The sequence below is a fragment of the Podarcis melisellensis genome (genome assembly GCF_964234715.1).
Source record: "Podarcis melisellensis genome assembly, chromosome: 13".
NCBI lineage: Eukaryota > Metazoa > Chordata > Lepidosauria > Squamata > Lacertidae > Podarcis > Podarcis melisellensis.
Genome location: NC_138545.1, coordinates 42,110,657 through 42,135,208, shown reverse-complemented (window position 1 = coordinate 42,135,208; position 24,552 = coordinate 42,110,657). Strand labels below are relative to the sequence as shown.

The 24,552-nt window shown below is 46.5% G+C and overlaps 2 protein-coding genes across 4 annotated transcripts in view; both read right to left on the bottom strand.

Moving 5' to 3' along the window:
• The window catches only part of PLEKHM1 (pleckstrin homology and RUN domain containing M1), a 45,769-nt gene extending 41,955 nt beyond the window's left edge, over positions 1-3,814 (bottom strand). Inside the window, exon 1 of one of the 2 annotated variants that reach the window (XM_081883863.1) lies at positions 3,713-3,814. The gene's annotated coding sequence lies outside the window, so the exon portion shown is untranslated. The remainder of the gene's footprint in view (positions 1-3,712) is intronic. The other variant, XM_081883864.1, reaches the window with a different exon arrangement.
• Positions 3,815-8,389: 4,575 nt separating this feature from the next.
• LOC309354091 (leucine-rich repeat-containing protein 37A2-like) overlaps positions 8,390-24,552 on the bottom strand; it is a 39,765-nt gene continuing 23,602 nt past the window's right edge. For both annotated transcript variants that reach the window (XM_081883907.1, XM_081883908.1), the window contains 7 exons: positions 23,378-23,417; positions 21,253-21,389; positions 20,321-20,359; positions 17,715-17,756; positions 14,922-14,957; positions 13,397-13,435; positions 8,390-8,535 (listed from right to left, as the gene is read on the bottom strand). In XM_081883907.1, the coding sequence (XP_081740033.1) occupies positions 8,490-8,535; positions 13,397-13,435; positions 14,922-14,957; positions 17,715-17,756; positions 20,321-20,359; positions 21,253-21,389; positions 23,378-23,417 (379 nt within the window). In that variant the 3' untranslated portion in view covers positions 8,390-8,489. The remainder of the gene's footprint in view (positions 8,536-13,396; positions 13,436-14,921; positions 14,958-17,714; positions 17,757-20,320; positions 20,360-21,252; positions 21,390-23,377; positions 23,418-24,552) is intronic.

Here is a 24,552-nt window from a genome sequence, read left to right as displayed (position 1 = left end):
TTAGCTAATGAGGCCTCCTGCTGCCACCGCACAGCCAGAGCACAATTTCTGTTCTCATCCTGAAGCAAAGGACTTAACCCAAGGTTCTATTTCTGGGTTAGCAGAGTCTGTAACCTGAAGTGTATGTAACCTGAGGTACCACTGTACAGTGCTATGCGCCGCTGTCTGTGGACAAGCATCACACCCTTCTGTCTGATCCATTTCAGTGGTGGCCCAATCACAGTTTCACATGCTTGGGGGGCAGGCCTTAACTTACAGCAAGTGTCCCCCATGAGCAGGGTTTTACCAGTGTTGAAGCAATGATTCTACAACATCAACTTTGTTGGACTGGTCATGTTGTGTGGATGCCTGATTATTGTCTTCCAAAGCAACTACAGTGATACCTCGGGTTACATACGCTTCAAGTTACAGACACTGCTAACCCAGAAATATTACCTCGGGTTAAGAACTTTGCTTCAGGATGAGAACAGAAATCGCGTGGCGGCAGTGGGGGGCCCCATTAGCTAAACTGGTGCCTCAGGTTAAGAACGGACCTCCAGAACAAATTAAATTCTTAACCTGAGGTACCACTGTACTCTATTCCGAACTTAAAAATGGAAAGCGTAATGCTTGTGGTCAACAAAAGAGGTTTAAAGACTCTCTCAAGGCAAATCTAAAAAAAAGTAGTGTAAACACCAACAACTGGGGAACACTGGCCTGCGAGTGCTTCAATTGGAGAACAGCATTTGCCAAAGGTGACATGGGCTTTGAAGACACTTGAACCCAGGATGAAAGGGAGAAACGTGCTAAGAGGAAGGCACATTTGGCAAACCCTCACTGTGATCAACTCCCGCCTGGAAACCTATGTCCCCACTGTGGAAGGACGTGTGGATCCAGAATTGGCCTCCACAGGCACTTACGGACTCACTGTTAAGACCGTGTTCATGGAAGACAATCTTCCTTGGCGACAAGGGATCGCCAAAGAAGAGCTCTTTCCGTTATAGCAACTACTGAGAAAGCACAGGGGTGAACTCTGGGGCACCACTGTGGTGGAAGCTGGTGCCCTCCCATACGTGACTATAGTGGTACCTCGGGTTACATACGCTTCGGGTTACATACACTTCAGGTTACAGACTCCGCTAACCCAGAAATAGTGCCTCAGGTGAAGAACTTTGCTTCAGCATGAGAACAGAAATCGTGCTCCGGTGGCCTGGCGGCAGCAGGAGACCCCATTAGCTAAAGTGGTGCTTCAGGTTAAGAACAGTTTCAGGTTAAGAACGGACCTCCGGAATGAATTAAATACTTAACCCGAGGTACCACTGTACTCAGAATTAGGTGCCATTGAATTCAAGGCTAGATTACTGCAAGGTGTTATACATGGGGCTTCCTCTGAAGACGGCTCAGAAACTTCAGCCGGTGAGGAATTCACCGGGGCAAGACGGCTTGAGCATATTACACGGATTCTGGCCCGACTGTACTGGCTGCCAGTTAGTTTCAATGCAAAGTGTTGGTTTTGACCTATAACGTCTTAAGCGGCTCAGGACTGCAATACAGTGGTGCCTCGCAAGACGAAAATAATTCGTTCCGCGAGTCTCTTCGTCTAGCGGTTTTTTCATCTTGCGAAGCACGGCCATTAGCGGCTTAGCGGCTAAGAAAAAAGGGGGGAGGGGAAAAACTCACAAGACGTTTTCGTCTTGCAAAGCAAGACCATAGGGAAATTCGTTTTGCGAAGCACATCAAAAACGGAAAACTCTTCCGTCTAGCGAGTTTTTCGTCTTGCGAGGCATTCGTCTTGCGGGGCACCACTGTACTCCAAGGACTGCCTCTCTCCATATGAACCTACCCTGACCCTGAGATCATCTTCTGAGGCCCTTCTTCGTGTCCCTTCTCCTGAAGAGGTCTGGAGGGTGGCAACATGAGAATGGGCCTTTTGTACAGTGGCTCCCCGCTTGCAGGATACTCCCCCTAGGGAGGCTCGTCCGGCACTTTTGCTACATATCTTTAGGTGCCAGGCAAAAATGTTCTCCCAGGCCTTGGGCTGATTAAACAATGCATGGCCTTTTAAATGTGTCTAGTGTGTGTGTGTGTTCCTGCTTTTCTGTTATGCATTTCTGTGTTTTTATCCTACAAACCAGATGAAAGGTAGAATATAAATTTAATAAATAACAATAACAACAACAACAATGTGTGCATAGGACTGCAGTCTAAAGCTGCTCCTTGCTGCTGGTGACCTTAGCCATAAATAAATTATCTGTACTTTTGCATTCTTATCCGCGCTCGAGTTAAGGCAGTGCAGGCAGATCGCCTCCCAAGGCTGCCGAGCTGAGTACCGTATTTTTCGCTCCATAAGACGCACCAGACCATAAGACACACCTAGTTTTTGGAGGAGGAAAACAAGAAAAAAAATAATTCTGAATCTCAGAAGCCAGAACAACAAGAGGATTCGCTGCGCAGTGAAAGCAGTGATCCCTCTTGCTGTTCTGGCTTCAGGGATAGCTGCGCAGCCTGCATTCGCTCCATAAGACGCACACACATTTCCCCTTACTTTTTAGGAGGGAAAAAGTGAGTCTTATAGAGCAAAAAATACGGTAGGTGCAAAATAACAACAACAACTCTATTTGTACAAGTACCTCCTAAGAAGAGCCATAAAAAGCAACTGTAGCAAAAGGAATTGTTTTGAAAATAAGAACTATTTTGGAAAGAAAGAAAGAACGGTTTTTTCGTGGCTCGGGGCGCCCTGTTAGTGAAGTCCGCTTCTGTGCTTAGCACCTCTGCCCTGGGTTCTGCTCTTGGTCACGAGAGAGGGTGACAGTGTGGTGGCTGTTGGTCACACGAAAGCATGGGTAGGCAAACTAAGGCCTGGAGGCCAGATCTGGCCCACAGACGGTCCAGGAATCAGCGTGTTTCTACATGAGTAGAATGTGTCCTTTTATTGAAACTGCATCTCTGGGATATTTGTGGGGCCTGCCTGGCCTTTTTACATTAGCAGAATGTGTGCTTTTCTTTAAAATACACTTCTGGGTTATTTGTGGGGTATAGGAATTCGTTCATATTTTTTTTTAAAATATTGTCTGGCGCACCACATGGACCGGCCCACGACTGAAAAAGGTTACTGACCCCTGCACTAAAGGGTGACAGGAAAAGCAACTGTAGCAAAAGGAATTGTTTTGAAAATAAGAACAATTTCGGAAAGAAAATAAGAACGGGTTTTGTCCTGGCTCGGGGCGCCCTGTTAGTGAAGTCCACCCCTGTGCTTAGCACCCCTGCCCTGGGTTCTGCTCTTGGTCACGAAAGGAGGTGACAGTGTGATGGCTGTTGGTCACACTCAAGCGTGACAGAAAAAGCAACTATAGCATTAGGAATTCTTTTGAAAATAAGAACTGAAGTCCACCCCTGTGCTTTGCACCGCAGCGCTGGCTTCTGCTCTTGGTCACGAGAGAGGGTGACCAGTGGCTGCTGTTGGTCACGCTAAAGGGTGACAGGGAAAGAGAGAGACCTCAAGAGATCCATCCCTTCACCTGACACCGAGCTTTTCTTCCTCTTCGTCCCCCCTATCCACGCACATTAACCCTTCCTTTTCTACCCCCCCCCCCACTTCCCCCCCCCTGAATATGCTCCCCCGACTCCTCCTCCCTCTGCACGGCCTCCTTTCACCCCCACCAGAGGCGGCGCTTGAAGAGAATGGCGGACAAGAAGGCGGGAGGGGGGGAGAGAGAGAGAGAGAAATTCTCACCCGCTCAGCGGCGCGGCGCGGATGGCGGAGCTGGACTGAGGGAACCCGGAAGTCAGCTCCCAACAAGCTAAGAGGGAGGGAGCGCGCCGCTCCTGACGTCACGCCGCCGCCCGAGGAGCCGCAGAGATAAGTAGGCGGGGAAAGGGTAGAGCGGCCCACGAGGTCACAAATTGCCAGCTGCAAAGCCCCCTCTGTCCCCGCCCCCTCCTCGCCGGAGTGGCTGCGATTAAAACAGTAGCGTGTTCCCCAAATAAAATATTTGGGGGAAATATTTTATTTGTTTACGTATTCATTTATAACCCCAAAAATAATAGGGGAGAAAAAGCGAATAAGCAGCAGCGCGTTCCCCATTCAGGCTACGCGGGGGAAATATTGTATTTATTTATTCATTTATAACCCCAAAAATAATAGGGGAGAAAAAGCGATTAAGCAGCAGCGTATTCCCCATTCAGGCTACACGGGGAAAATATTTTATTTATTTATTCATTCATTTATAACCACAAAAATAATAGGGGCGGGGGGGGGGCGATTAAGCAGCAGCGTATTCCCTATTCAGGCTACATGGTGCAAATCCTTTATTTTTTATAATCTAGAAAATAATAGGGGGGAAATGTGGTTAAGCAGCAGCATATTCCGCATTCAGGCTATGCGGGGAAAATCATTCATTTATTCATTCATTCATTCATTGATATCCCGTGTGATTATCTGAATTTTTTGCACTTTGGGGACAGCTGCGTCTGCAGCTGGGCTACATTAAATAATAATAATAATAATAATAATAATAATAATAATAATAATAATAATAATAATAATTTATTATTTATACCCCGCCCATCTGGCTGGGCCTCCCCAGCCACTCTGGGCGGCTTCCATAAAAACCAAAAATACAGTAAAATATCATACGTTAAAAACTTCCCTGAACAGGGCTGCCTTAAGATGTCTTCTGAATGTCAGGTAGTTGTTTATTGCTTTGACATCTGCTGGAAGGGCGTTCCACAGGGTGGGCACCACTACCGAGAAGGCCCTCTGCCTGGTACCCTGTAGCTTTGCTTCTCGCAATGAGGGAACCGCCAGAAGGTCCTCGGCACTGGACCTCAGCGTCTGGGCAGAACGATGGGCGTGGAGACGCTCCTTCAGGTATACTGGACCGAGGCCGTTTAGGGCTTTAAAGGTCAGCACCAACACTTTGAATTGTGCTCGGAAACATACTGGGAGCCAACAGAGGTCTTTCAAGACCGGTGTTATGTGCTCTCGGCGGCCGCTCCCAGTCACCAGTCTAGCTGCCGCATTCTGGATTAGTTGTAGCGAAGGGCCACAGCTCAGCGGCAGAACATCTGCTCTGCGTGCAGAAAGCCCTGGGTTCAGGGCCAGCCCACTCAAGAAGTCCATTGTCCACTGTTGCTGCGGTGGCGGCGGCAGCAGCTGTGCCACGCTCCTTGGAGGCTGGATCTGCCCCCTGGCCTCAGTGAATAGAAAGTGCTACTCTCAACCCTAGAGAGAAAATGGGGGGGACGGGACACCAAAGGTGAGATGTTCCGGAAGCTCTGCAAACTCAGCATCTTAGTAATCAAGTGTAATAAAAAACAACCAAGGTCTTATATATATAATAAATGTACCAAACAAGCACGTACATAGATATGTGGACCACATGTCTGGAGCAGCACGGGAGGACCGCCCTGAAACCATTTTGACTCCCCAACTGACCAAATGTTTTCTCTGCAAGGAGGGGGTGGGGAGCCTTCCCACTGTCTCAGGAATTGGGTAATCACCATCTCAAAGGAATGGGCAGACTACCAGGAAAGGCAATCAGATAAGGCACGATCAGATAACCTGACAGACATGTCAGAGTGCAAGTAGATAAATACAGTGGTACCTCAGGTTACATACGCTTCAGGTTACAGACTCCGCTAACCCAGAAATAGTGCTTCAGGTTAAGAACTTTGCTTCAGGATGAGAACAGAAATCGTGCTCCAGTGGCGCGGCGGCAGCGGGAGGCCCCATTAGCTAAAGTGGTGCTTCAGGTTAAGAACAGTTTCAGGTTAAGAACAGACTTCCGGAATGAATTAAGTACTTAACCTGAGGTACCACTGTAGGTACTGCTCCGGCAGGAAGGTAAACGGCGTTTCTGTGCGCTGCTCTGGTTCGCCAGAAGCGGCTTAGTCATGCTGGCCACATGACCCGGAAGCTGTACGCCGGCTCCCTTGGCCAATAAAGTGAGATGAGCGCCGCAACCCCAGAGTCGGTCATGACTGGACCTAATGGTCAGGGGTCCCTTTACCTTTATATAAGGGCAGGGACACCTTGGTTCTGGGTCCTCCTCCTTTCCTGCGTGTGAGGGGAGCACCCTGTTGCAACAGTTCAATAAAGATCAGGCTTACTAGCTGCTTTCCTTCTCAATATTCTCTGGTTGGCCTCTGTTATTTTCTCCTACCAACGGAGAACCTGCAAAGGACTCTATAAGGGTTCTTGTGTCCCCCATGAGGGAATAAGGGCAGATTTTTGTTTATTACACAAGATAACCCTACAATTAATAGACTGTTGTTACAAGAACGAGCTCACTTGCTTTGTTATATGCTAATTGGTTTGCTTTGATTCTGTGCTTATCTGTGGGCCCCAGGATGCTGGGTTCTCAGAGGGGAGCTTTCTTTTCCTCTTTTGGATAGTTGTCACTTATGCCCCCATGGGACAAGTGATGGATGGGAAGTTCTGGCCAAACTGAAATACGCCGTCTTCTGTACGGTATAAGTAACGCTTAACGTATTAGCACTTTGCAGACAAGCTGTGACAACCTCTCACTATTGAGGTGTCTGCCCTGCGTCTGTCTGTAAGGGCAGAGAGGCTCTGTGTTATAAGTCGACACCTTTCTTTAATAAAACATCAGAATGGGTTCTTCCAGCGTTTCCAACATCCTTCTATGAAATCCTTGCATCAAACCATTCAATCAGGCCCTCCTTTGGGCCTGTGGTTCAGAATAATAATAATAATAATAATAATAATAATAATAATAATAATAATAATATATTTATTTATACCCCTCCCATCTGGATGGGTTTCCCCAGCCACTCTGGGTGGCTCCCAATGAATGAAAAAGCCATAAAACATCAAACATTAAAAACTTCCCTAAACAGGGCTGCTTTTAGATGTCTTCTAAAAGTCTGATAGTTGTTTTTTTCCTTGACATCTGATGGGAGGGCGTTCCACAGGGCGGGCACCACCACCAGGAAGGCCCTTTGCCTGGTTCTCTGTCAGAACAATGCCCTTTGGGGTGTCCTGTCTGAACTCATTCAGAACAGGATCCCCTTTCCCTTTACAACATCCTTTGATTCCCACTTCAACTGTCGGGATCTGATTTGTTCCTGATTTATCTTAACAATGGAAACTCTAAATAAACAAATCAGAGAGGAAAAAAATATTAAAGGGATAAAGCTGGGGAGTAGTAGTTATAAACTGAGGGCGTTTGCGGACGATCTTATTATAACAACTGAGGATCCGAAAGAGAGTCTTACTAAAGTGCTGGAAATCATTCAAGAATATGGAAATGTTTCTGGATTTAAATTGAATATCAATAAAACCAAATTATTAGCAAAAAATCTATCACCAATAGAAAAGGAGGAAATTGAGAAATTAACAGAATTAAATATATATATAAAAAATGATTTGTTCCTGATGCAGATCTTTTGCTGCTCCTTTTGTTCCCGATGCGAGACCTTCACTCATCCCTTCTTCCCCGGTTGGAATGTGTGTGCCACTTTGTGGTTTGTCTCAGGTGCCAAAATGTCCTGCGCTGGTCCTGTATCCCTGCTACCTCAAGGTAGAGCCGGGATGGTCCCTCACATGAAAACCTGGTGACCGGCTACCAGTTGGCAGGTAGACATTGCTGACTCTTGAGAAAGAAGAAGCCTTTTCTGCGTTCTTAAGCCACTTTCTCAGCTCAGCTTACTATATGAGGATAATGGACTGCCGTTATGTTGGAAAAGCATGTTGTGTTTAATGTTTAAAACCTCAGAAATCGACATACACCAGCTGGGGGGAAAGGAACCAGTCTCCCTTTTATTTTATAATTTTTTTATAATTTTTAAAATAATTTTTCAATATTTTTTAATAATTTTTTTATATTTTATTTTGTTTTGTTTCAGGTCCAGTCGTGGCCGACTCTGGGGTTGCGGCGCTCATCTCGCTTTATTGGCCGAGGGAGCCGGCGTACAGCTTCCAGGTCATGTGGCCAGCATGACTAAACCGCTTCAGGCGAACCAGAGCAGTGCACGGAAATGCCGTTTGCCTTCCCGCTGGAGTGGTACCTAGTTATCTACTTGCACTTTGACGTGCTTTTGAACTGCTAGGTTGGCAGGAGCAGGGACCGAGCCACGGGAGCTCACCCCCTCACGGGGATTCGAACCGCCGACCTTCTGATCGGCAAGTCCTAGGCTCTGTAGTTTAACCCACAGCGCCACCCGCGTCCCTTTTAATCCTGGTGTTACATGCACCCAATGTTATATCTGTGCTGCCTGATATTAGTTTTATTCCTGGGGTCTTTTGTAAGTAGGTTTGGAAGCTTCGTGAGAGGCTGTGAAGTGGGATACAGTTATTTTACAGACGTAAATGTGAGCTGCTTTGAACTCCCCCTGGCTTGTATGAGTGCTAAACATGAGATAACAAAATGTTAGCTAACGAAAAGGGTACCTTTCAGAGGAATGCATTTAATAGTATTCCTTATAAACAACAATAGTACTTTATAAAGTGCTCTAGATAATATACAGCAATATTCACAAAAGGACAATCATTCATCCTCCTCTTCATCCCCTTCGCCTTCTTCAGCTGAACTCCTGCAAATGAAAAGGGAAGGCAAGGTTAAAATTGAACCAGTTGAACTGGATTCTACTCCGTCAAGTGTTGCAAACTTTCTCCCCAGTGCCACTGCTGTGGCAGACGAAGAACTGGGAACTGCCTTTTTGTTCTGTAGTGCTGTTTCCCTTTTTCGATTCCCCTTTTGAAAGACGGATGCCTACAATTTCTGGCATCGGAGAGGCTGTGTCTCTGAATATCAGCGCTGGGAATCAGAAATGGAGAGGGCACCACTGAACTCAGGTCCCGCTAGCGAGTGTGAACAAGATGGTGGCCTTTGTCCCGAGCTCTCCTGGGCACATTGTCAACACAAGAATTACCATATTTTTCGCTCTATAAGACGCACCAGACCACAAGACGCACCTAGTTTTTGGAGGAGGAAAACAAGAAAAAAAATATTCTGAATCTCAGAAGCCAGAACAGCAAGTGGGATCACTGCGCAGTTAAAGTAGCAATCCCTTTTGCTGTTCTGGCTTCTGGGATAGCTGCACAGCCTGCATTCGCTCCATAAGACGTACACACATTTCCCCTTACTTGTTAGGAGGGAAAAAGTGAGTCTTATAGAGCAAAAAATACGGTATTCTGAGGCTCTGTACACCCATCCACCCACACCTTCAAAGCTCATTCAGAGCACAGTCTTCCAAAGAATTATGGGAACCGCAGTTTGCTAAGGGTTGCTGGAAATTGTAACTCCGTGATGGGTAAACTACAGCCTTGTTATGGACTGACCAGGCATTCAATAAGAGCACTGCCAAACCAGAGGGCTCCATGCTTCAGTAAAATCTGGAGAAGAGGAAAGGCTGAGCCAGGGACAAAAGATTTAGACCTTCAACCCAGATGGTGGTCAGGCACGGGACCTCAGCTCTACCTTGTCCTGATCACCACCACTGAAATTGGGACTGCTTCTTCGCCACCCTATTGGCTGCCCACCAGACACATCCTAGCACCACCACCCAATGTCACTATACAGCTGGGAGATTAGGACCACAGATAAGAAAGAAGGACACTGTGGTGGGTGAATCCTTCACTGTTAGGTGGAAGGCAGTAATTTCACAAAAACTCTCCTTTTGGAAGGACAGCTGGTGGCCTGCAGAAATTCAGTATAGTTATTAAAGGTGTACGAAGCCTTGCCATTAAAATAATAATAATAAGGTAGCAGCTGTATGTGGCAGGGGATAAGAGACCCACGCAATCTGGTACAAAAAGAGAAAAAAGGTCTGCAATCCGCAGCGGAACCAATGCTTTCTTTTTGGAGCTACCCAGAGGACATAGTCATGTCTCAATCCTGTGTATGCTCACTTAAGAACAAGTCCCATTGGAACATACCTTTGAAACAACATGAATGGGATGAAGATGCACATTTTCATATAGACACACCTGTTCTGCAACAGGCAGGCCACAGACCACATCTAGCCTACCTACGGAAATGGTCCAAACTGGTCCCGCTTCTTTGCTGGGTTCCCTGCAATCTTTTCCTGTGATTTGCCAGCACGAACCAATTCTGGCCTGCGAGTTTAGTTTATGATGCTGCAGGTGTATACACCAGGCATCTTGCGTTTCCTAAACACAGCTTCCTAAGGTGGCATTATTGATGCTGTTGCAAGACCTTTGTTGGCAAACTTTGGCAGAGATAATAGATTAGTGTTTGTAGAGCAGGAATATTTTGGCTTAAACTTAGGAACAGGTTCTGGCGGGGTGGGGGGTGGGAATGCAAATTATACAACCACCTGGGGGTTGATGTTCTGTGCATATATGTATGTGTTGCTTTTAGTGAAGGTTAAGCAGAAGCAGGCTTTGGCTTGCTGGCAACCATGTTTACAACAAGGATCTCTTGGAGGAAGCAGAAATCCTAAGCAAGTCCTCATTCTTGTCCCTAGATTTGGTCCCAGGGGGCATTAGCTGCTGATATCTACAGGGGAAGGAGTCTAAATCTCCCCCATTTGTAGTTAGAAGAGCTAGTAAGTGTGCAGAAAGAAAAGAACAAGCAAATATAACAAGCAAATACAAACACTACCCAATGTCTCCGAGGTGGACTTCCTAAAAGAGATCTCTGCCCACCTGAGGAGATCTAAACCTAGATCTGATAGAGGAAAACCGATTCATATACTTAAAAAAAAAATAGTACTGATTCCACCCCACCCCCCTTAGCCAGTACTTTTTTTTGGGAAAAGAGAGGAAAAAAGAGGTGCAGGTACTTATATCTTGATAAACAGGCTGGTTGGCTGGAATACCATCAAATATACAAAATATTTAAACAAGATAAAAAGATTGGATTTGATAATCAGCCCTCTAAACTCGAAACAGAATTGATAAATAATAAAATCAGGGTAATTTCGAGAATATATCGACTCCTCCTGGAATGGGAAGTTAAGGAGGAGGAGGTTAAGGCAACAATGGTTAGATGGGCACAGGACATTGGCCGTCCAATAATGATTGCCGAATGGGAAAGCGTGTTCTCCTTCATGGAGAGCACGTGTTGCGGTGGGGGCTGCCAGGACACTCCAAAGTTGGAGGGCGGGCTAATTGATTGTTGGCCACTGATGCGATTGGGGCTTCCCTTGTTGTTGGGAAGAAGTTAATGTTGCCATTTATTGATTGACAGCCAGAAATAGTAAAACTCCTTGCACGAGGCTAGGGCTTCCTCTTTTCGCCCGTGCAGTGGATTGCCCGTCCCTCCCTCCCTAGAATAGGGTTGTTCGCTTTGACCTTGCTATGCCTGTCATGGGGTCGTCTGCTTTGGAGCGGGGGCCTGGTAGGAATTTTGTCCATCTGGCTGATTGGCTGGGGCCATTTGGTTTTTGCCTACTGTGTAGCAAATGGTCACAACTTGTAAGGTTCGCGGTTAGGCATTGGTTTATGGTTTGGTTGGTTGAGGGGCATGGATTGGCTGTGCCTGCCCCTCTAATGCTGCTGCTGCAAGGGATTCCGTTAAAGGAATTGGGGGCTAACTATTGCTTCTCCACTCTGTCAAGGGGGCTCGGGCCATAGCAATGAGCTCCTGGTTGCATTTGGGGTGAGGGCAGGTTCCCTGCTCCGCGTAACCCCCAAGTGTATTCCCCCATTCTGACTTTCGCATTGTGTGGAATGTCAGTCTGTCCCCCATGGTGGGGGCAGATAGTCGCAACCAATGCCTACGCAACCACTCACAAATTTGTATTTTAATAAAGTTGTGGCCAAAATTATGCCAAATATCTTAAACAAAAATTTCTGTGTGATGTGTGAGTTATTGGGGTGGCCCTGGGGACCTCGACACGCAAGAGCTTTGGAGAACTAATATGATAAACAGACTGTAGGTGTCTCAGCACAAAATGACTGCTGGCAGTGCAGTATTCCACACCATCACAAGAATCACTGTCTTTTGCCACATACAGCTTTGTTACAAATACCCATGGCTATTGTTGAGAAGCACTGTTTAACTATTAACTGAGGTTCTGCCTCCCTCCAGCAGAAGTCTCCCCCCCAAAAAAAAACCAAAGCCTGCCCCCTGCATGCTCCTAGGGGGTATTTCCCCCCAAAAAAGCTCAACAGATTTATGGGGCAACAACTTTGGGCTGCTCTCCCCAACAAAAATCATGACTACACCCATTCAAATACCCTGTATTCCTAAATAAGTCTTAAGAGGAAGAGATATCCAGGGAAAACTCCTTGCCCTACCACACAACTTTTATCAGTTCAGAACTAGAGATGGCGAATAGTTATTTTCAGAGAGATGAAGTCAGGTAGTTTGAATCTGGTGCTGCTGCTCAGAATGTGTGCACATTTTTGCCTCTAGCCAAACAGGTTTTGCAGGTTTTTGTATTGCCTAATGCACACACACACACTTGCAAAACCTGCTCGATCAGAGAGTGGGAAACACAAGAAATCTGGGATGGGAAGCCTCTTTCTGAACACTTCCAACTCTTTTCCCCCCTGCTTGTCTCTAGGTTTTAAGTTTCCAGTGGTTCTCCTGACTTGTCTTTAAACAAATATATACTGGAGATCCAGTTTAAAAACAAAACCTAAAACAAAAATGGAAAGAAGCCTCCAATTTGCTTAGAGAGAGTTGCAGAACACCCTATGTCTGATTTGCAAAGAAGCCACAGAATGCAATTCTGCCAGAAACATGTCATGTGCGTGAAAATGCGACGGGAAAGAAATTGTTCCTTTGCATAGCGCTACAGCACCAGAAAGACAAAACCTTCATGCCAAACAGAATAAAAGACGCAAAGCCAATGGGAATGGCTGTTGATCAAAGGAAGGGGACCGGGCGGGAAGAAATCACCTTCTCCAGATATTATGAAGCAAATGAATGTTTCGATTTCTGAGCCTCTACTTTAAATGAAAAAAATATATCCATCAAATGCCACCCAGGACTGCTTCTGGTCCACAACTTACTCCCCAACCCCTCCACCATTTTCTTTCCTCCACAGCTCAGTTCCTTTCTCCTTTTCTAGTAATGCATGCTGTTTCATTTTGTTCCTAACAATAACTACATTAATAAAGGTAGGAAAACCTTTCCACAATTATCTGCGCTTTGAAGATCGTGAATCTGCAATAGGATGCATTATGTAGCCGAGCTCTAAAAATCAAACCATCTGAAGCAGGGGTGGGAAAACTTTTCTCTGATTGAAGGCAACCTTTGGGGCACATACGGCAGTGCTAGGTGAGGTCAGAGAAACAGTAGGAAAAGCAATAAGTGCAAGGTTTGCAAAGTAGGTGAGTTTCTGCCTGCACTCACACAATCCTCTCTGTCCTCCATCCAGAGAACCAAGAATCCCAAGGGCCAGATATCTGGCCCCTGGGCTTGAGGTTTGCCCACCTCTGGTTTGAACGGAAGAAGGAACTGACTCTGGCGGTACTTACGGTTTCTTTGACCCACTATCGTCTTCTCCTCCTGAAGACCTGATGAGCAAGAGAGAAAAGCAGGAGTTATGTCACAGCAGATGATCAATACATCCCTCCCTCCCTCCCTCCCTTCCTTCCCTCCCTCCCTCCTGTTATGTACTGAAGTTCTCACCCTGGGCCAGCAGGGGGATACTGTAGATAGTTATGCAAATGAAGGATCAAAAGTGACATTCAGTGATTGGATAGTTTTAGAAAGTTGCTACAGTAACGTTGTACTGGAGCTCTATATAAGCAGGCTGACTGAGCCCTTCAGTTCAGTTCTGTTCTGGCCTCTGAATAAAGAAGAGCTGTTTGAAGAATCGCTGTGTCGTCTGATATGTTCACCCACAACTTAACACCTCCCTCTCCTAAATTGCAGCTGTGTGTGCTTTTACTCCATGTCATGTTCATGACCACATTTTGGGGCAGTGGAAAAGGGCAACTTTTGGATTCCAATCACAGTAGGCAGATGAAAAGGGGACAGGGTTATGCAACAGAGCAAAATTTCAGACAGCAATACGACCCTTGCTGAAATCCCCTCTTCTGCATAGCTAGAAGCCTTGTCCTCTTTTTGCTTCTGGACACTCCTAATTCCCAAGGTGTGGATGCAGAGTTGCTGTTCCCTCGCAGCTTGAAGCAAACTGAGTGCTGCGAAATAAGCCACATCTCTGAGCACTTTCAGATTGACCCACTCACTGTTAGAAATGGAGATATGAAAGCGAGGAGCTAAATGGCACCTTAAACCTAGGTTATGGGCACAACAACGGAATGCCTAGGTGCTCTTTTTTTATAGCAAGAACACAAAGCTGAAAATGAATGAACTGCAGCTAAAATATTATGTTCGTTTTTCACATGGTCTAGCCTCTCCCCTGACCACCCCCGTAATATTCTTAAGAGGGTCTCTTCTCCAGTCTTCAGAGAGTAGCTGGAAGTGGGGAGGCAGAAAAAGGTCCTCCTTTCCTTCCCCTCTGCGGTTTTAATCTGAAATCTAAGGCGCAGCACTGCGCCCGGAGCTCAGAAACTGCTCACACTAATGAAATTCCATGTCGCAAAACACACCTAGAACAATGGGAATTTTGAACACTGGACCCTCTTCCCTTCCCTAATCTGATTATCTAATCTAAACTGGTCTTAAAAATTGAAGACTGTTCAGGAGCAGTAGACTTTCGCCACTAAGATATCCCGTCCTAAAAACTTGGGAGCGGGGGACTCAAAGCATCCCCCACCATTTGCCTCTTTACAGATTAAGTTCTTTTATTCCTATGCTTTTTGGAGAACAGATCCCTTCTCTTATTCTCCCCCCCCCCTTTTTTTAGGAAGAAGAAAATGTGCAACAGTGCCATGCAAAGCATCCTGTATTAAGTTTGTGGGGGGAGGGAGGGAGAAGAGTGGAGATGTGCATATCTGGTGTATTTTTAATATATATAATCTGGCGAGTCTTTCCTCTAGCAGACTGCCTTACAAACCGGCTGTTAAAAACCCCAAACATTTGCTAGTTACTTACTCTGGCTTCGGAGCTGGAGGTGGGGGTTCTGGCGCCCTGATTAAGAGTTAAAAAGGAGATGTTAAAGAGGGTCTGCTGCATCTAGGCCATCTTCCTTCCTCAATATACTTGTTTTTGGTACTGCAAGATGCTTTGATTAATTCAATAACCTAAGCAACCATTGCCTCTTTTGCCTGATACATCCTATGCATCTTCAGATACAGTTGTACCTTGGAAGTCAAACAGAATCCATTCTGGAAGTCCGTTCGACTTCCAAAACGTTTGGAAACCAAAGCGCTGCTTCTGATTGGCTGCAGGAAGCTCCTGCAGCCAATCGGAAGCCGCGGAAGTCCCGTCGGATGTTTAGCGTCCAAAAATAGTTTCCAAACCGGAACAGTCACTTCCAGGTTTGCAGCATTCGGGAGGCAAACCGTTCAACTTGCAAGGTGTTCAGGACCCAAGGTACGCTTGCACAGTCAAAACCTTGGTTGTCAAACGTAATCCATTCCAGAAGACTGTTCGACTTCCGAAACATTCAACAGCTGAGGCGTGGCAGTTGCAAGAGCTTATTGTACTCAAGCAGAAGCTGCGTCGGATGTTCAGCTTCCAAAAAACATTTGAAAGCCAGAGCATTTACTTCTGGGTTTTCGACGTTTGGGAGCCAAAACATACGATAACGGAGGCGTTCGGGAACCAAGGTTTGACTGTCCTTCAAGGAAACTTTCCCCACAAGGCTAATTCCTAGTTCCATATTCAATACAGCAGCTTGTGTCACATGCAAATTAATAAGGATTGAGATGCGTGCACCCCACTTTGGATCAACTCAAATGGCAAACTCCGACGCAACAGAGACTGCTCTGAATAAGACTAGCTAGCATAATCTACGGCCTTATCTTCTTGTTTTTGTGTAGGCCAATACAGGTCACTGGATGGGCAAGCACCCAGATCCTCGTTCCGTTATTAAAAACGCTTTGGCATGAATCCCCCGTCCATTTTTGGTTTCTACCTGTATTGAGAAAAGGATTGGCACAGGGACAGCATGCCTGAGAATGACTTGGGGAAAATTAAGCACCGGACCAGACATATGAGGCCATTTGGTAGGAGACAGACAGCCTCCAGATGGTGTGGATATGTCGTTTGGGATAATGCTTCACTGCTTATTCACTGATACAGTCTTCTTTAGCAGTTGTTGGTGTGGGGGCAGCAGATCTGAGACTTGCACCAGAATGAAGCAGTGGTCTGGACCTGATCTACACGTTTTCACACATGGAAGCATCTCCTGACTGTTGAGATGTATCATTTGGGATACATCAAAGCTTATTTTAGGGAGTACTTTGGGCTGGACAGAGTGCAGGTGCATCTCAAAGAGACTCGTGGAGGTCTGTGATACGGGGTAGCAGAGGGATGCAAACTTTATGTACTGAGTTGAATAGGATCCAAAAGGCAGCAGTCTGATTGGTCCTAGAACAATAGGGTTCAGAATGCAGCAGTCTGATTGGTCCTAGAACAATAGGGTCCAGAATGCAGCAGTCTGATTGGTCCACAGGAGCCACCCAATCCAGCTTCAGGTGGAAGTGAATCCGCAACCAGATTGGCCTACAGGTGAATCCCGCAATTAGCCAATCAAATGGGGCCCATTGTGTAAATAATGTATATAAAGCAGACATTCTGGGGGAACTTCCATTCCTCCTCACCACTATGAGCTGAATAAAGAGCATGAAATCCACTCTCGACTCCAAGTATATTTCAGTTGGAATAAGGAACTGGGGCGGCTGGGGGGAGAGAATCAACTTTAGCTTGGTTCCATAATACACCCACACCACATAGATCTAGTCTGTAGAAGAGCTGCATCAATTGATTGGCATAAGATTCAGGGCATTAATTTTATAATGAAATGATTTTAGAATGTTGTATTGTTGTTAGCCGCCCTTAGCCCGGCTTCGACTGGGGAGGGCGGGATAGAAATAAAATTTATTATTATTATTTATTATTATTATTATCGATGAAAGAAAGTGCTTCTTCGTCGCACGGCATGGAATTAACTCATGGAATTCACTGCTGCCACATGCTGTGGAATGCTTAATGGAAGCCCCATGATTAATGAAAGCCCCATGCGCCGAGGCAGCATATTTCGTTATCATGGTTAACGTAGTAACACCTTCCATGCGCATGGTGCATTGCTGGGAATGAGAGGGCAGGTCTCTGCCCCAGGGAACTTACAATCTATAACAGACACAAAGGAGACAAAAGAGGAAGCAGAGGGAATGGAGAAAGTGGGAAAAGAAGAACACGGAAACACTTCAGTGTGGAATGTGAGGTTCTTCGAAAAGCAGCATCTCTTCAGGATTTCAGGCAAGAGTCTAAAATCAGGGCAAAAATGTTGATTCGCACCAACCCCTCTCTCTCCATTAATCTAGGGACACCCACACAATGGCTTTCCCATCCCAGTATTGTCCCAAATCCTTTCCCCTTTATACCTGGAAAGTCCCAAACAGCCAGGATAAACAACAACAACAACTCACATTCAAAGGGGAAAAGATTTGGGACAACCTGAGGGGGGGTGTCCACTTTTGCTCTGGTGTGGACAGGCCCTTAAATACACTGGGACACAGAATACCCTACATTCGGATGTTGTGCAGGGGGCAGTAGACCAGGAGCGCAACAGATCTGCTTAAGTATGATTCAGATGCCAAGCAGCTCAGGTGTCTTCCTGGTGGAGCTGTCAACCCTCTAGGTTGTATCCTAATGCCTAGCTGCAAGAGGAAAAAGTTAGAGCCAAGGCTGATAATTTTGCGGTTGCATAATAATACTCACAGTTTCTTTGAACTGGCCTTTTTAACAGGGGGCTCTTCAACTCTGTCAAAGCAAGAGAAACAGAGGTTAAGGGAAGTCGATTGCAACCAAGGATTGCGCTCCCTTCACTCTTCTCCTGGTCATAACATAAAAAGCCGGCTCCAAATATAGCAATTTATTTGAATCGGCTCATGACATGAGCTGTCCTAGATAGGTGTGTTGTAAAATTGGGCACAGAGGAAAGTACCGTATTTTTTGAACTATAGGACGCACCCGACCATGGGATGCACCTTGTTTCAGAGGGGGAGAACAAGAAAGAAAAAATCTCCCTCTCTCTGCGCAGGGCCCCTTCAGCGAAGCGGCAGGAGAAACAGAGGCCCTTCCATTTCTCCTCCCGCTTAGCTGAAGGGGTACTGCGCAGCTCTCCCTCTCCCACATTGCCTTCGCCTTCAGTGAAGGCAACCCGAAGCCTCCGGAGCGCAGTGGGAGTTCCCGCTGCACTCCAGAGGCTTGAGGTGGCTATCCCTGAAGCCAGGAGAGTCTTGCTCTCCTGGCTTCAGCGAAAGGAACCCAAAGCTTCCGGAGCACGGCGGGAGTTCCTGCTATGCTCCGGAGGCTTCAGGCTTTTGAAGCCTGGAGAGCGAGAGGGGTCGGTGCGCACCGACCCCTCTCGCTCTCCAGTCCTCAGCGAAAGCAATGCAAAGCCTCTGGAGCGCGGTGGGAGCGCTCCCACTGCACTTTGGAGGTTTCGCTTTGCTAATGCTGAAGCCAAGGAGCCTGCATTCGCTCCCTAAGACGCACACACATTTCCCCTTAAATTTTGGAGGGAGAAAATGTGTCTTATAGAGCGAAAATACGGTATTATGCCAACCCAAACCCAATTACCTGGGAGCAATTTCCTTTGAACACAATGCAGCTTACTTCCGAGTAGCCTTCATGAATAGGGTTGCGTTTTTTTAAAAAAACAACAACATTGTAGGTGTATCGTGCAACAAGTTCTTGACACAATAGTAGTGTGTCGGGCTGGATTTATTCTGCTTTAGTTTGTGTTGCGATGCTTCCCATGTACTACCACGTTATGTTTGTCCAGAGGGGCTGGTAAAGGTAAAGGTACCCCTGCCCGTACGGGCCAGTCATGTCCGACTCTAGGGTTGTGCACCCATCTCACTTAAGAGGCCGGGGGCCAGCGCTGTCCGGAGACATTTCCGGGTCACGTGGCCAGCGTGACGAAGCTGCTCTAGCGAGCCGGCACCAGCGCAGCACACGGAAACGCCGTTTACCTTCCCAATATAAAGCGGTACCTATTTATCTACTTGCACTTAGGGGTGCTTTCGAACTGCTAGGTGGGCAGGAGCTGGGAACGAAAGACGGGAGCTCACCCCGTCGCGGGGATTCGAACCGCCGACCATACGATTGGCAAGTCCTAGGCGCTGAGGTTTTACCCACAGCGCCACCCGCGTCCCCCAGAGGGGCTGAAACACCACAAAAAAAGCAGGACACAAGCAAACCAGAACTTCTGTGGTGTAAAAAGCTAAGGGATTTCACTAGGAAGTTACAGGATAGGTATTGCCTGGAAATGAAGCAGTGTCAATACCCCCCAAAAATTTGAAAGCACAAACGGTATTGAATGTGAGTTAGTGTATGACCCCCAATAGCATAATGAGCACAAATAATAATAATAATTTTAAAATATATATTTTTACCCCACCCTCCCCAGCCAAGACCGGGCTTCAGGGCAGCTAACAACTGATATAAAAACAAATTGATTGAAATACAACTTAAAAACAAGATTAAAATACAACATTAAAACATTAAAATGCAGCTTCATTTCAATGGAAACTCAAATCAAAAACTTTTTTGGGGATGAAAACATCAGGTCTTCACCAAGGCTAACTATCCATACTGGTCCTACACGGGCCAGAAAAAAACCAGGGAAGTCCCCAAATAGGAGTTCCAACACAGGAGCAGAAAGGAAAAATGAAAGAGGGGGAAGGAATCAAATTGATTCCAAGCCAAAGGCCAGGCGGAACAACTCCGTCTTACAGGCTCTGCGGAAAGAAATCAGATTCTGCAGGGCCCTGGTCTCATGAGACAGAGCGTTTCACCAGGCTGGAGCCAGTGTTGAAAAGGCCCTGGCTCTGGTTGAGGCATGAATGTGCAGTATATAAGATGTCTGAAGGGGTCCTCAGTTTCACTTTAAGTGGGGCTTCAGATCTCGCCTTGCCAAAGCCCCAAACAAACCCCTCTTCACTGTTCTAACTTGCCCTTCAGACTACATTGACGTGGAATGATAGCAAAAGCCAATTGGACGAAACTAGCCAGTATTAGCCTAACTTCCCTTTCCTTGCTAAACAACAGGAGAGCCTTGGAGACTGATTCGGTTTAGTAGGGCTGAGGATTGGAGTGTGAGATTATTCCCCTTTCCAGATACGTATTCCGTTAGGTAGCAGAATTCTTTTTGGAATACAAAACTTAAAAGAGAGAATTTCTGCATCATCTCTTGCTTTGCAAATCAGCAAAAGCACAAATTTAACTCTGTAGCAGCAGGTTGCATCCCGGGCGAACCCCAGTTTTTAAACCTAGGGCATAACTAACAGTCCAGAGTCGTACTGCAAGGGGATACTTACACTTTTACTGAACTGGGCTTTTCCACAGGGGGTGGTTCCCTGGAAAACAGAGAACAGCAGAGGTTAGGTCGCAAGGCAGTCAAGTCTGAAGGGTTTTGAAGCTTAGCACAGTTAGAACTCGGCTACATTGGCGCAGCGGAGTCTCATTTTCACCAGCGGGATTTCCCTGTATGAAGATTTCAACGCGTTTCTAACGGAATCGCTTCTTTGATGCGTCTAGATCTAGTCTGAGTTAAGACTCTGGGTCAGGCATGTCCAAAGTCTGGTCGATTTAATCCGGCCCCCATGGCAGTACAGTCATACCTCATGTTACGTCCGCTTCATGTTACGTTCTTTCAGGTTACGTCCCGCGCTGACCCGGAAGTACCAGAAAGGGTTACCTCCGGGTTTTGCTGCTCACACATGCGCAGAAGCACAAAAATGATATCACGCGCATGCGCAGAAGCAGTGAATCGCAACCCATGTGTGCATTTTTTTCATGTTGCGAACAGGCCTCTGGAAAGGATCCTGTTCGCAACCAGAACAGGTCCTAGAACAATAGGATCCAGAATGCAGCAGTCTGATTGGTCCACAGAAGCCACCCAATCCAATTCCGGGTGGAAGTGAATCTGCAACCTGATTGGCCTACAGGAGAATCCCATAATTAGCCAATCACGTGGGGCCCATTGTGTATATAAAGCAGAGATTTCGGGGAAACTTCCATTCCTCACTACTCTGAGCTGAATAAAGAGCATGAAATCCACACTGGACTATATTTCAAGGTGACTCAATCCATCCACACATACCCCAGATTTCATCTCTAGCCATAAGAGCAAAACCTCTGTGTGTGTGTGTGTGTGTGTGTGTGTGTGTGTGTGTGTGTGGTGTGTTTAAGGGAAAGAAGGAAGGTGCAAGTCATACAAGTCTGGTCACAGCAACTCGTTCGTTCCTACCTTGATTTGGCCCAGTTGAATATATCTTCCTCATCGGAGGTCTCTTCATCGTGGAGTTTACCAATCATGCTCCTCCTCCGAGCATCATCGAGAGGCTGATACATGTCTTTGAGCCAAAGAGGCTTGTCGACAGAACTCTGAGAAGGAAGAATGGATGTGAGAATGGGTCACAAAGCGAGGGAGCCCTTTGAGAGTTAGGTCTGTCGGAATCAAGATCGGAGGCAACATGCCTGTTGACCTCTCCGATGTTGTTGGGCTAATATGATTCCTATCATCCATGACCGTTACCCAGGATGGCTGTGGTTGATGGGAGTCCAACAACATTTGCAGCACAGGTAAGAATGGGGGAGATGTTCGCGTGGTCCACATTTCAACGTGAAATTTCCTAATTCACGCTCCCCAAACCAATATGCCAACTGAAATGTACAGTGGTGCCTCGCAAGACGAAATTAATTCGTTCTGCGAGTTTCTTCCCCTTGCGGATTTTTCGTCTGATGCACCCTGGTATTTACGGTTTTAAGAAAAAGGAAACAAACTCGCAAGACGTTTCGTCTTGCGAAGCAAGCCCATAGGGAAAATCGTCTTGCGAAGCAACTCAAAAAATGAAAAACTCTTTCGTCTTTCAAGTTTTTCGTCTTCCGAGGCATTCATCTTGCGAGGTACCACTGTACCGTATTTTTCTCTCTATAACACACACATTTTTTCCCCTAAAAAGTAAGGGGAAATGTCTGTGCGTGCTATTGAGCGAATATGTGGTCCCTGGAGCCAAGTGGCCCGAGTGCAGGGGCAAAAATCAGATTGCGCAGAGGAGGGAAAGCTGTAGAGAGCAAGCTGCTGCTTTCCTGCATTCTGCCTCAGGGTTTTACTGCCCACCCGCTTCTGTTTTCGGTTGCTGTGTTTGCTCAAATGCAACAAAGAGCAGGGAAATCCCCTGTCCTCCTGGCAAGCAGAGGGGAAAGGAAAGGATCGCGTCCTTTCTTCTAATTCCTTCCTAGTCACATTGCGCACAGCCGACAGCCACCACCTCCTCCTCTCCGTGCTCCGGTGCTGCTGCGTCCAGAATTCTAGGGACTCGCAGGCAGCCAGAAAACATGCAGGTGGGAGAGAGAGGGGGCGGGGGAGAGGGCTGGCTTGGATGGTGGTGGGAAAACTTTTGCCTTCCTTTCCTCCCTCCCGTTAAACCCCTCTCCTGCATTGTTAGCCAGCTGCTTCTCCGCACACCCCTCTCGTGCTCCTTGTCCCTTCTGTGTTTTTCCTTCCCTCCCCACTTAAAACGTGGTTACAAAGCACAGATCCACATGGATTCTCAGGATTTTTGCATTGGGCCACCCCAAACTCACTGTCAAATCACATGTCTGTGGCCACAGCATGAAGCACAAAAATGATACATCCACTTTTTCATTCAGAATATTTTTTCCCCTTGTTTTCCTCCTCTAAAAACTATGTGCGTGTTATTGTCAGGTGCATGTTATAGAGCGAAAAATACGGTAGCAATCCTACACAATTAGCATTCTTCATATTTCATAGAGGGGTTCTTCCACGAATATGTATATATTAAAGGGATAGTGCAAACATGATTTTATTAGCCAAATATGGGCTTGAGATGCTTCTATTCAGAAAATTGCATTGAAATAACGCATACATATATATATATATATACGGTATATATATATATATATATATATATATATGTATATATATATTGCAAACAGATGCAGAAATTGGGCAAACTCAAGTTAAGATTGGGAAAATGAGAAAAGGGAAGAAATGGAAACTGGCAGAATCTTGAGAGGCAGTAATTATCTCATTGTCAGATTTGGGGACAAACAACAGCAGATCGCTGCCTCCATCATTCCCAAAGGACTCCTGGCTGCTCGCTGATATCAGATCAGGGTTTCCCCAAACTTGGGCCGCCCATTGTTTCTGGACTACAACTCCCATCATCCCTGATCACTGCTCCTGCTAGCTAGGGATGATGGGAGTTGTAGTCCACAAACTGCTGGCGCCCCTGGACTAGATGCTTAGTAAGGGAAATAAACCGGGGCTTGCCCAAGGTCACACAATGCATCCCTAGTTCAGATGGAAACGGGGACCCAAATCTCTCAGGCCCAATGAGCTGACTTACCTGTCTGTCTGCGCCTTTCTTCCTTCTGCCCAGAAAGGTCCTTTAATGTAAAAAAAGAAAGAAAATAAAATAAAAAAGGAGAAATGTGTGTGCTTGGTATTAGTTCTAGGAAGATGTAAAAGACCTTTTGTTGCTGTGTGCAGATACCTTAAAGGTAAAGGGACCCCTGACCATTAGGTCCAGTCGTGGCCGACTCTGGGGTTGCGGTGCTCATCTCGCTTTATTGGCCGAGGGAGCCGGCATACAGCTTCCGGGTCATGTGGCCAGCAGGACTAAGCCGCTTCTGGCGAAGCAGAGCAGCGCACGGAAACGCCGTTTACCTTCCCGCTGGAGTGGTACCTATTTATCTACTTGCACTTTGACGTGCTTTCGAACTGCTAGGTGGGCAGGAGCAGGGACCGAGCAATGGGAGCTCACCCCATCGCGGGGATTCGAACCACCGACCTTCTGATCGGTAAGTCCTAGGCTCTGTGGTTTAACCCACAGCGCCACCCGCGTCCCTATGAATGAACTTATGAATGAGCAATAAACAAAATTTTGAATCTCAGTGCAATGCTTTACGAATTCCTCTTAAATCTGAGAACCGGGTTTTAAAATGTAATGACTGGCATTTGTACACTTCTTCCGCAAATGTTTCAGGTACTTTTTCACATTAATGTGAGAGAGATTCAGTTTGGTAGCATAAAGCTGTCCTGGTTACTGGAAACACCTTAAAATGAGACATGAATCTCTCTGTCTCTCTCTCTCAAGAGCTTTCTTCAGTTATTAGGGCTGTTCTCTGTATGCACAAGGAACATGCAAATGGCAGTAGGTCCTGCCGCTACACACTGAACTTTGAGGCGGATATTTGAAATGCGCCTCCATGCATACTGAAGTAGGTGCATAGACAATAATGCTTCTACTTGCCTTCCTGAACATATGGTTGCAAAATTACTTTGAAGTGACTAAAGTTCACCTAAAAGGTAAAGGTACCCCAGCCGCGGATGACTCTGGGGTTGCGTGCTCATCTTGCTCTATAGGCCGAGGGAGCCGGCGTTTGTCCACAGACAGCTTCCGGGTCATGTGGCCAGCATGACTAAGCCGCTTCTGGCGAACCAGAGCAGCGCACAGAAATGCCGTTTACCTTCCTGCCAGAGTGGTACCTATTTAACTACTTGCACTTTGACGTGCTTTCA